The 13,296-nt window shown below is 29.8% G+C and overlaps 1 protein-coding gene across 3 annotated transcripts in view; it reads left to right on the top strand.

Annotated features, from left to right (window-relative positions):
• The window catches only part of LOC129984144 (monocarboxylate transporter 12-like), a 97,337-nt gene that overhangs the window by 52,291 nt on the left and 31,750 nt on the right, over positions 1 to 13,296 (top strand). The window contains exon 1 of one of the 3 annotated variants that reach the window (XM_056093943.1): positions 1,309 to 1,658. The exons of the other annotated variants lie outside the window; for them this stretch is intronic. Coding sequence (XP_055949918.1) covers positions 1,616 to 1,658 — 43 coding nt within the window. The 5' untranslated portion in view covers positions 1,309 to 1,615. Of the gene's footprint in view, positions 1 to 1,308; positions 1,659 to 13,296 lie in introns of those variants that run through there. 3 annotated transcript variants of the gene reach the window in all.

The raw sequence follows: 13,296 nt of genomic DNA on the forward strand, positions 1-13,296 counted from the left end.
GAGCTCGTTGCAAAAATCGCAGTAGCTGCCGGAGAGATTCGAGATATGCCTGGAGTATTCCAGAATGTTCGGATGCCCATGCGTCGGTGATGTGAGGCGTGCATTGTAGCCCGTGGAAGAAACTTCGAAAACTTACTTTAATCCATGTACCTTTTGCTTCTTTTCATGTATTATTAAAACGATTTCTCATTTACGGTCTCTTTTCTTTATGGTGCTTCTGTGTACAACACCGTTCAGGATAACATTTCCGACCCAACATTGCTATATGATTTCGAGTTGTCAGGATGTACCCTACCCCTCTAAGAAGTTCTGAAACGGTTCACTGAAACACCCTGTATATATATATATATATATATATATATATATATATATATATATATATATATATATATATATATATATATATATATATATATATATATATATATATATATATATATATATATATATTATCTGTTCATTTAAACGTGATGTATTTCGTTCACAAAATGAGCTAAGTCTGTTTCTATATAATTCTACTGAATTGAAGAGAATGAAAGCTTTTTATAGGCAAGTGATAGCTTCCTGATAACTTTTTTATATTCATTTGCTTAAATTTTAAATTATCATTTTGAAAAAAAAAATTGAAATTAATCATTGATCACTTGCAAGTGTCTTGCAACGTCTTTGTATACAGAAGACGTATAAGATTTTCGGAACATAAAAGTATAGCTGATTTCTGATGTATCCAGATGTAACCAGAAACTGAAGGTCAACAAGAAGATGAAAAATAAATAAATGTATGAAAATTAAAAAGAAGAAGTTATTACTTTTGCGGCGTACTTTGATTAAATTTTGTGACATAACTTATATCAGTTTTTTATTTTACTCAGCGGATAGCCGAATTTAATTTACTATAATTTGGTCATTTGATTACTAATTATTTCTATCTGCGAAAAAATGTTCAATGGCTACTTTATAAAAACCCTACTTTCTGCACTGCTATTAGCATATCAGGTTTTCGTTTAACTTAAACTTGCTGTAACAGTCATATTTCTTCCCAAATGGGTGTGCTGTTGCATATATTAGGAGCTTTTAATACCAGGATACAAAGTTAGAAAGATTAATTAGAATAATACTGAGATCACACAGTTTTAAACATGTTCTTTGATATTTTTTATCGCTCCAATAACTTCTATTTATGTCATCGGTAATTATCTATTATTGGAGAGAAAAAACTTTCAAGTTTGACGTTTCTTCCAGCGAGCGATTGGTTGTCGAACGCATCTCCAGTTACTTTTTCGTTCTAGTTGTTTATTTAGATTATTCGAATCTTTTCGGAAGACCGAACGGGTTCTTTTCGGAAGCGAAAACTTCTTAAGTGTTTGGTCAGTGGTAGTAGCACATTCCCGGATGGGAAATGTTTACAGCGATGCGGTAAAAAAAAATTGCGCAAGATCTGTTTCAAGTGCGATATGGTGCTTGGAATTCGAAGGCATGGCCCAATTTTAATTATTGGTCATTGTATCCCTCTTGAGTGGTCCAGTTATCTCTGATCTCGGTTGTGAATTTACGTTTTGGTGGTGGCAAGGGATTCTTTTGGAGGAGTTGAAGGAATCCGGGGCTCTTTCAAATTATGCCATTAGAAATGCTGACTCAGAATAGGAGCTCGTTTGTCGGTAAGTCTGATTATTGCATATAATAAATTTAAAAAATAAAATTAGTTTCAAAATGTGATATTGTCCAATGGGTTTTTAATCTTAATTTTTATTAGCGAAAATATCATCCAGAAAAAAAAATATAGAGCTCATATTAAAATTAAACAAAAATAATTAATGGATAAATTCAAAAATGATTCCAGACTTTAAACTGATAATCAAGAAAGTTGAGTTGATATTCAGATTATTTGAAAATTAAGCTGATGTTCAGATTAAATGAAAATTAAACTAATGTCCCAGAAATTAGAAATGACGTTAGATATTTCTAAATTTTTGATATTAAAGTTGAAGGAAACCTTGAATAGATTAACAATTTATCCAGGACTGTTTTGAACTATTTGGGACAAATGATTATTATTTACCTATTTGGGTGAACTGCAGAGGTAACATCGGAAGTTTCGGAAATTAGCATGAAATATTCTGACTAAAGTTGGGTTTAATTTAATTTTTAAATGAAAATTTGAAGCTTAACATCTAAGCAAATTTTTAAATTTTTATTAAATTATTTTAAATTGCATGAGAATTTCAGGAAGTAGTAATTCATTTTCAGTATTTTTTCATTTAAATCTCAGTTTTCCGCTTTTTTCTAAATCAAATACAGCAAGACCACTTTTAATCCTGACGGAGTTCTATGACCTCATTTGCATTTGAAACCTTAAGTAGTATCAAATGTCGAAAACACTCGAATAGATTAACAACTTATCAAAATCTATTTTGACCCATTTATTCCAATTTTCAAATTGGGATATATTATTATTAACAGCTGTTCGGCAACATAGGAAGTTTTGGAAATTAACATGAAATATTCTGATTAAAGTTGGGTTTACTTTTGTTTTAAAATCAAATTTTTATATTTAACATTTAAGCAAATTTTTTAAGATTTTATAAAATTATTTTAATTTGTATGAGAACTTCAGAAAATAGGATTTCATTTCCTAACATTTTTGTTTTCATTTAAATCACAGACTTATGCACTTGACCAGCTCAATTTCAGCAAGACCTCATTTTAGTCTGACGGAGTTTTATGACCTCATTTGCTTGATACCTTAAGCGGTATCAAGAATAGAAAATTAGCGAGAAAAAGCAATATTTTAAGAGGCAGGCTAGAGATAATTCCAATTATTGCATTTATTTCATAAATATAAATGATAATGAGTAAATGAAAACTACTTTTTTAAATAATTTTCCTTACCAACATGAAAGATTTAACAGAAATAGGCCTTCGAATTCGCCACAGTTATATAGTAATTTTCTACATGCCACAATTGGAGTTATCATAGATAGTTTAAATAGCAATAATCTAGTTCAAAGACCACAACTATCTGGACATTTTTTTTTTACTTGCATTGCTAAAATTTCTAATTTGTATGACTTATGTGAAATGAAAATAAATGTAACATAATTTTTAATATTAAGGTTTTGTATCAAGACTTTTACTAATCTGCAACATATTTTATATGAAATTTAAGAAAAGAACTCTTATAATTTGCCAAGTTTTAGTGCTATAAATAACATTAGATTTTCTATCGAAATTATAGAAAATGAAATAGATGAGCCTTTTTGAGTGCATGTTTTCTTTAAACATGTTTTTCCTTATAAATATTCTCTTAACTGTGCTTACTTTAAATTCAGGGCCGATAAAGAAAGAGAGAAAAGGGGGACAGATTAATGTTACCGCCTTCCTTCCTATAATATCCCAGTTCCATGATATTTTCAGGAGATGAAGAGGATGATAGAAAGAGAACAGAAAAGAAGGCATTAGAATATTTAAGAATAAGAGAAAGTTGAGGAGAGAGCAGTCCTTTTGGTCTAAAGGTATAGTCAATCTGAATAACAAAGGGATTATGGTGCAGACACATTCTCTGAAACTCGAGAATTCGATTCCTGATATATGTTTATGGATTATCAAGGTGCCAGAAATCTTCAGTAGTCATGCCATGTGATTGTACAGAATGATAGATATTTTTTGAATACAGATCTGGCATTAAATTCTTTTCTTCAGGAATAACTTAGTAAAAGAACTTAACCATCTTGAGAGTACTGATCATTTATTTTGATTAGCAAGTCATTAATCATAATCATGGTAAAGATAACACCAGTTTTTTTGCCACCAGCTAATGGAAGGTTTTCATGTTTATTAAGAAGGGTGCCAAGTCTTGTAATTGATTACAGAATATTGCCTCGCTTACTTAACAGCCCTATAAATTCCGTCACAGTTGGCCATTTTTTATTTGTGATCTTTAATTTTTGAACATTTGCGTTAAATCAAGTGGTGCTTGGGTAAATGTTGAGAAAAAACTCCAGGCTTTTTTAGACAATCAAAAAAATCATTTCGTGCCATTTTAAATGCAATTAATTTTTTACAAAATAATTTAAAATAACTGACTTTTTAAAGAAATTAAATTAACTAGAAGACCAAATTTTGATGAAACATCCTCATTGAATGATTTTTTTATATTTCCCATCTCTTCTTGTTCAGTTTTAAAAAATAATAATATAGTTATTTTGTTTCAAGAACCTTGTTTTCGTTTGAAAGTAGTAGATGGCTTAATGTAATTGTAAAATTCTTTTAAAAAGTACTAATATTCTTCTATAAATAACTCAACAGGAAACACTATAAAGCCGTTAATTACTTTTAATCAGATAATGTTTTTTAAATTGTCATTAGCATGCCAGATTTTCAAATTGGCGGCTGCTTAGGGCCACTACGCTGTGGCGGGGGGGGGGGGGGGGCACAAGAACTTTGTTTCTTTAGTTGTCAAGTAAACAAGTTCGTAAAGAATACAAATTCTATGAGTGATAAAATTTTAGAATAATATTGATACTTAATGAAGTATGATTTCCAAGTTGCTATCTGCTTCATTACATTCATTTAGTTTTTAGAATATTTATAAAACTGTCCATTGCTGCAATACTGTTGTATACAAACGTGGATGCGAGCTGTCTAGAGTCATAATAGATAAATAAAAACAAATATATATTTACAATGTTAATAAATTTAAAAGAATATTAGCTTAAAATAGGTCATTGAATATTAAAAATGTGTTGAAATATGAAACTAAATTTATCACCTTATTAAAAAAAAGTAGCATCATAATGTCCACCGTCTAAGGTCACAAAATGTCTAAATCACCATTGGTCACTAGCCAACATTAGCTAAATCCCTGTAAAGTTATATAAATACTGCTAGTGTTAAAATGACGCAGAACATCAATCTCTCTCAACAAGAATAATGTTTCTTTCTTTCTGCTTTTTATAATAACTGTCGCAATTTTATATTTTAAAATCAAATCAGGAGTCTAAACACATACAAACAGGTACTTTTAGAATTTCACCTAGTTTTTCTTGTTCTGGTGATAAGATGAATATTGAAATTAATATGAAATTTGTATTCATACTGGCTGTAACGTGTTTTGGTCGATTTAAATGGAAAAAAACTTGATACGAATGACCTCGCCGTTTTCGTACAACCTTTGTCAGACAATCATCTTTGTCTTTACACCGCAGTATGCCAAACTCGGTACTGTTACGATTCATTATCAGTTCAATGATTATACGCGGGAAGATTTATTGAAAAAAAAGAAGGAAAAAAATATTACATGGTAAAGTTGAGTCATAAAACAGATCATAAAATACATACAAATAAGTGTCATTACATGTCTTCGAGCTTATTAGATGAGTTACAATGAATTAAGGTATCCGACTGCGTTGAAAATACTGGTTATCGACCACATTGGCGAATTCTTTTTTTATTATTATTTCTTGTAGTTCAGGCTTTCCTCTTTCCAAAATAGTATTTTCTAGGAAAAGGAAGGTCTGACCTATCATCCAGGAGAATTTTAAACAATTTTTTAGCTAAATTTTTTTTAACTTCAATTTTCTCAAAATTTAATTTTTATAAAAATTATCCACCGTTATCCAAAAAAATCCACCGTTAACATGATATCTCAAAAACTAATAGAGGTATTTACATAAAAATTTCAGCGTGTGTTGTAAATACTATGGGCAATGAAATGAACCAAAAGTTTTATTGTTGGTGAAATATTTTTTCATTTATAGGTGTTTTTAGAAAAATTAAGTTGTAAATTTATGGAAAAAATGTATATATACGTATATTTTTACCCATAATTTTTTTACATCTTAAAATGTTTCTTAGATTTTGGTTCATTTCATTCATCATTATATTCTATAACTTGTGTACAATGAAAAATAGGATTGCTGCATTACAATTTTGTGTAGTGTGTTAACCGTTTTGGTTAAATTTCATTGAAATTTACTACAACTTTTTCTATTTCTCAAAATATATTATATTTCCACATAATTTTTTTGTATTTATAGTATTTATAATTGACAATACATCTAAAAACCATAAATAGTTTTTAAAAAATCCAATTTTTCAAAAATATTCCTTCGAACGTAGTCGATTACTTTAAGTAGAAGTTACAGTGAGTTCAATTGTGTTAATTCATGGATAAGATCTCAAATAGTGAATATTCTAACAATAAAAAAACACATGCCACTTTCTGGTACACAGATACTGCGCTGTTTAAATTGAAATTCCCAATTCAAATCATCGCATAGGCATAATAATATGAAATTTGAACGACAAATACTCCAGATCCTGCGCTCGAGATTTAATTTTTAAAAAACATGTAAAGGAGGGCGTTTCTGAGTGCTGCAGCAGTATGAGAAAATGTTCTATATAATTTTTATATGAGTCCCGTTCATTCACCTCAGATTTTTCCATTCGAAAATCAATGTGCTCCTGAGAAAGTTGTGGTATGATAAGGGATTACTACAACGTTCATCATTGTGTTTTATTTTTTCGAATAGGTGCCCTCAATCAGGATTTAAAATATCTACCGTCATTGGTGAATAAGACCTGGACGTGTATGAAAAAACGTTTGTGACCCCGAAATTGTAAAAAAAGAGCCGCCATGTTAGAATTTTGCAGAACGATACACCTCTCCATATTCATATTAGCTTTAAGCAAGGTATTTAGGTAAATTTTTATTGACGAACGGGTCATCAATCACGGTTCTTTGGATTCGTTGCTTGCCTGATCTTACCACCTTAGACTTTAAATTATAAGGATTTATAAAGTGTCAGGTCTACCTGAATCAACTCGCACCATTGTTGCATCTGAAGGACAATACGGCACATTCGTGGAATCAATGAGAACGTATTGCGTTCAATTGTAAAACACATTTTCTGCGAATCGAAAGTATTGTGGAGAACTGTGGTGAATATATAGAAATTATATAAAATGTTTTATCTCGCTGCAACATTACTCATAGGCGACTTCATATATTAAATGTTGAAATGTTAAAGCGCCACCTGTTGGTGGATTCTACTACTAAATGTTTTTAGTAAATTTAGAGTGTAAGATCTGGAGTGTTTGTCGTCCTTGTCATTCCATTATGACCTATTGTGCATTGTCCTCAGAGTTCAGGAAGTTTAATTTCAACACTTATTAACGCAATTTATAATTATCGTTATAATTATAAAATGCAGATTACTTAACAGAATATTCTAAAATTTTGCATTGCATATAAGACAAATGCTAGAGAATCTAGAGAATTAGAGTTTCCTTTTAAGTTATTTGTAACCAAGCGTGAAACAGTCTAAGTAATTTTGTAAGAAGTAACATTAGATTATACTTGGCATTTCTTCGCTATGCAAAACATAAAATTAGCATTTGCAATTAAAATTTTCTTAACATGAACTACAAAAATTCTCTGCCTGTGTTTGAAAGTATAGGCATTTCTTGTGTTTCTATTCGGAAAAGGGACTTGAGATATTCATCAAATTGATTTGGCTAAATTACCTTCATTAAAATCGGGAAAAGATTGAGACGTATATTTCTCTTGTTAATTAACAAAAGATATTTGATCATTTTAATCACAACGTTATTATAGCATCATAAATAGTCTACAATGTTGTTAATAATTACATCGGTGATATTAGTATTAATGACCCGCTATCAATATCGTAGTTAAAAGAGACCATTATCCTTGAAGATCTTCGACAGACGTCATTGCGCATTTTTAACTATTTTCGTATTGAAAGACTAGTATCAAGAAGGATATGAAAAAATGAATGCAAAAAGTAAACACTTCGTTTATCCGACAATCAATTTTTACGAAAGTTAATTTTTAAACGATGCTTTTCTGCATGATTAAATTTTTTTATGAAATCGTTTAAGGTACTTCTTTAAGGCGACGTACTATCTAATCTAGGTTAAAATATTATAAACTGCTTATTTTCAAAAAATATTTCTTAATAATTTTAGTAAACCATTAGGCTTATACTGACAGTTAATATTCATAATGTAAGAGTTATTTTGAAAAAGTTTAAAAATGCAGAATCTTAAATTATTAAGCGAAGAAATCAAGGATGATTATAACATGTGCAATAAAATGACCATCCTTGAATAAGCAGACTTTCACTTACGATTTTTTGCCACAGAGCGCTGATCGTTACAATTGTGTCGAAATGACAAAATCGACAATCCGGATCATCTGCAGGTGTTTTTGTTTATACAAGCCAAGCCACCTTAGGAAGAATATACCCTCACCTCATGAATTGAAGGTCTGATGCCTTTGTTGAAATGTTTCTTGGATTTCTTAAAGTGAAACAAAAACGTCTTAGAAGAGAGCTGATAAGTTTACATTGAGATTTTGAAAGAGAAGTGGAGGGGAGGGCCAACAGGCCTCGTACTTCTGATTTCGCAGTACAGTCTCAGTTTTTTTTTTTTTTTTCACTGAACTGGATACAGCGTTTGCCGTTGGACTGATATCACGTTTGTTGTTCAAATGTGGTTTTTCGCTATTTAATTTGGATATCATGAAACCCATATTCTGAACTATACAGTACTTTGAGACATTGTAACATTGTAAATAAATGGATACTCTACATTACATAATACATTCTTGCGTTTTGGATTCATTCAATATTTTTATCCTTTTATTGCTACAGATGGAAATTGAAATGGCAGCATTTATTGCAACATACCTTCTTATATATATATATATATATATATATATATATATATATATATATGTATGTATGTATGTAGAGACATGTTAACTCCGGCTCGAAAAACAGGCCTCTACTAACCGGATTATATATCAAATCAAATATCTCTCACGGGCCCTAGGGGAAAACCCGGTAATTAATGCTTAGAGAGGACTCATATTACAAGAATCACACACCACTTTAACATAAACGAATTTAATGAACTGAACGAAAGGCTGGGCGCCGCTTTACATCGATGAACGCTATTGCAGTACTGAATACAGTTTTAATGGCGGGAATCAGATAGTTCTTATTGGCTGTTGAGTGATGACGCGAGCGCCGCCAGGATGACGCTCCGTACATCATATATATATATATATATATATATATTTGAAATGAGAAATATAATCAGTTCCTTTTAAATTTATCATTCTTTCAAAATGTCGCATGTAAATAAACTATAGATTGAAAAATAATTTTATGCGCGCACCGAAGAAAACTTTTTCTATTCCATAATTAAAAGCGTTTGTGAAATGCATACTATTTACTATCAAAAATGCAGAGAAAAAAATTTGAAATTGTCATTAACCACCAAAACGAATCTTTATCTAATCAAATCGGTCCTCATCAAAGCCGTCACGTTCAGTTAACCGTTGTTATCTTCCAGATTTACAAATAAAGTGTCTTCATTCTTCTGCTTTCAATAAATCTATCTAAATGTACATATTTGTTATAAAATAAACCATGGAATCGATGATTCGAGATAATTTATTTCCTTCATCCCCATAACCTCCATTTTATAATTGAAAGAATTAAAATCATATATTCAGATTCCTTCCATAGCATCTCATTTATTTTAATTCCTTGGAATCAATTTTGTTGCTTTTTTTCATACGTGGACATCAAACAACATCAAACAATTATTAATAACCAATTTTCATTCGTGAAAAGTAATTTGTATAAAAATCACATGGCACGTTTTTAAAAAACTTCACTTATAAATTTGACATAAGATAATGAACCTTATAGTTGGGACGAAGCGCTACCGTATTCCTAGATTTAAAGTAACTTTCTATCTATAACAAAATTTTAGTGCCATAGAAACTCGTACTTAAATGCCCCATAATGAAAAATGTCTGGTGTAATTAAGAATACCATTTGTTTCTCAGAAGTCCAGAAATGAAAATTGAATCTTTCTCGTAACCGTTATAATGTAAAAAAGTTAATAAATATATAACTTTGCAACTTATCTTTCAAATAACCAATGTAAGAAATAAATAATGACACTTAGAAAAGCTTTGCTTTTATTTGTTTAACATGGTTGCAACTAAAATAAGCAAAAGTTAAAAATGCTTCTTAAAAAACAGAATGGTGTTGTTGTCTTCCTCTTAAGTGCCTTAAAGCAGGTACATGACTCCCAGATTGCTGAAACTTTACCTGCACATACTGACATTTCCTGATTCTAAATAAGTTTGATTGCATTTAGATTAAAAGATGATAAATTAATTCCGTATTCTATATATTATCTGTATTTATTTCAAAATGTTTGAAAATATTAAGTACACTTGATGTGAAACGAGATATGCAAGTCGATACAAGGAAAGTAATGATTTTACATGATTTATGTAATTAACATATTCATGTTTTAAAAAAAAACTCTCTCTGATGGGTGATTTGATGCAAATAATTTAAAATTACTTCTTATTTAAACCGATATAATTCAGTAGAAAATATATTCTTATTATCACAAGATATTGTATAATATTTCCACGTTGTTGTCTGATATTCTGAATGTTGACCAATATCGTGACTGTATCATAATAATGTTGTTAGGTAATTTGTGCTAATAGGGATTTTGTTTCAAACAAGATTTTAATAAATTAATTTTTAAATGCCTCAAGATATTGAATATTCTTTTGTCTAGTGTTTAAGGGGTTTGTATATATTTCGAAATAAAGCTATTTTGATAATTGAATTGACAAAATACAAATGAACTATTTACGTAAATTCTTCAAGAGGGCAAAAGTCTTTTGTTGTTCTACAGTTATTTTTTAATGTGAATTATGATTTTCTAACTATGCAATTCAGGTAGTAACAGACCTATTACTACTGCTACAACCGTAACGGCACATCAGTTCAGATACATTAAATACTAAAGTAAAATATAATTATAAATATTTCATAAGAAAAAGCATTTCTTAGAACACCGCTCTGCCTTTAAATAGGCCAAAAATTGTAATTGTTTTTACAAAATTATTTTCGAAACATTTTTCGATGAATGTCCTTTAACAATATGAAACGAATGCATATTAAAACAATCAAGTTTCCGTTGGAAGAACAAGAAACAAATAACCGCTAAGCGAATCCAGAAAAAATAATATCTGAGAAAAAACGCCGAAACATAAATCATGAGAACATTAACATGCTTTAAGCGGGAATGGAAAAAAAAAAAAAAAAAACTTCATACAGTTGGCTGGACGACAAGCTTATTTTGCATCCAAAGCAGTAGGGCCATTACTGCTTCATTATCAAAGGGAGAAAACTATCATTTTCGCTTTCATCTGTTACGCAGTTATTGCGTGATGAGTGAATTTTAATGCCTTCTGGGGCTGGCCTCCGTCCTCGCGAATCTCATACTGATTCATTGAACTTGAACTGATACATCTCATGCTGATCCATAAACTCATTGAACATTATTGATCATAGAACTCAAAATAGAAAATAACCAAACAGTTTGTTTTTTAAGCAAATTTTTAAAATGACATCAGGAGATGCTGGAGCTTAGCAGCCCGAATATACTCCATATTCCTAAATAAGGGATAATTCCTTATTTTTTGTCATACTTGAGTAAACGTAACACATTACAAGAATTTGTTATATTATATAACAAAAGACAAATCTAATGATATTGCAACTTTCTAGAGGTATAAGATAAAAAACGTATTTGGTTTAAATGCAACTGTAAAATAAATAAAATACAAATATTAATATAAACTTTGGAAAATACAAAAATATTCAGTGCTGGTAAAGTGCTCCTAAAAGAATGTACCGGGATCATGTTTAAAAAAATAGCTTTATAATTCTTTAATATCAATTAACAGGACTATAAAATAATAGAGATGAACATATGTTAGTAGAATTAACGCATATTTTTGTAAAAGAACTTGAAGTAGATTTTTAGATGTTCACTCGGTGTACTTTGCATTATTTATTTTAAAGTTTTAATGTGCGATTATGAAATACAGAAAAATGAACATCTTTTTTTACATATTTATTGAAATTATTTTTAAACATTATAGTTTTTAATTGTAAATGTTAGAATTTCATTTATTTAAATTAGTTACTGTTAATTTATTCATTGTGCTGATTAAAACTGATAAAAACTAAAAATTAATCACTACTGTCATCCTCAGAAGTTTGTAAAAATTGCTGATTTCTCTTGCTGCATTTTATTCTAGACTTTAACTTTTTATTATGGCCTGTTAGCTTTGAGTTAGCTAAGTTACATTATAATAGCAAGATATGCGTTGAAAAAAAAATAGGTGGGTAAGCAGATTGTGATAATGAAAAGCAAATTAAAGGAACTTAAAGGAACAGAAAGCAGATGCGGTCAATTCTGAATATAAAATATTGTCATTATTTTATATTTAGTTAGATGATCAGTGTTGTTTGGAAATAATGATTTTTTACAAAACACTGAATAAGCACTAGATAACATCAAAAGTATGTGCATTTCGAATCTATATTAATACCACACAAAATAAAAATAAAAAATAGTTCTACTTATACAACTAAAGTGAGAGTGAAACACTTGTTAGAATGAAATAAAGACGGACTTATAAGAAATAATTGTAAGCCTTTGTCAAAAATTCAGTTTTCAAGTTCTTTATTATGTCGTGACATTTTGATGTTTCGGCCTATATTATTTTTATTTCATCGAGTACAAATATAAGAAGAAAAAAAGTATTTTACAAATTAGACCTCGAGTTTCTAATGAATTTCCTAACTTCAGAATCAGAAAAAAACACTTTCTGTTGTTTTGGGGTTATATCTGTTATTCTGCCTATGAACACCATAGCTCAACTCTATTTTGAACTAGATTGGTGAAATTTGATACATACTTTTATATAAAATTTTGAAGAAAGATAATCGATGGATGTTTGTCTGTCTGTACAAGTCCAATGAACATAATAACTACAAAACGTAAGGATGAACAAAGAAATTTAGTGCATACTTTCATTATCAAAAATAAAGATCCATTATAAATTTTGAACCAAATCCAAACAGAGGCTGACGGTCTGTCAGTTTACACATTCGAGTGTACATAAATGCTATAATTCAAAAACGCAACGCATTAAACAAATGAAATTTTGTGTGCAATTTTAATACTAAAATTGTTGTATTCTATCTTGGTCACTATCGGTCGAAAACAAAATTCATGCTCGATTTTTTTCACTGATCTATGAAGCACAAAATGCTCATGTGCCAAACTCTTTCACTCTTATGCGAGTTTCAAAAAGCAAGGGACTAAAAGCATTCCTCTTCTTTTATCCCTTTCCGGCATGTCTCATTTTCCGATTTT

This window comes from Argiope bruennichi, chromosome 9 (genome assembly GCF_947563725.1).
Source record: "Argiope bruennichi chromosome 9, qqArgBrue1.1, whole genome shotgun sequence".
NCBI classification, from domain to species: domain Eukaryota; kingdom Metazoa; phylum Arthropoda; class Arachnida; order Araneae; family Araneidae; genus Argiope; species Argiope bruennichi.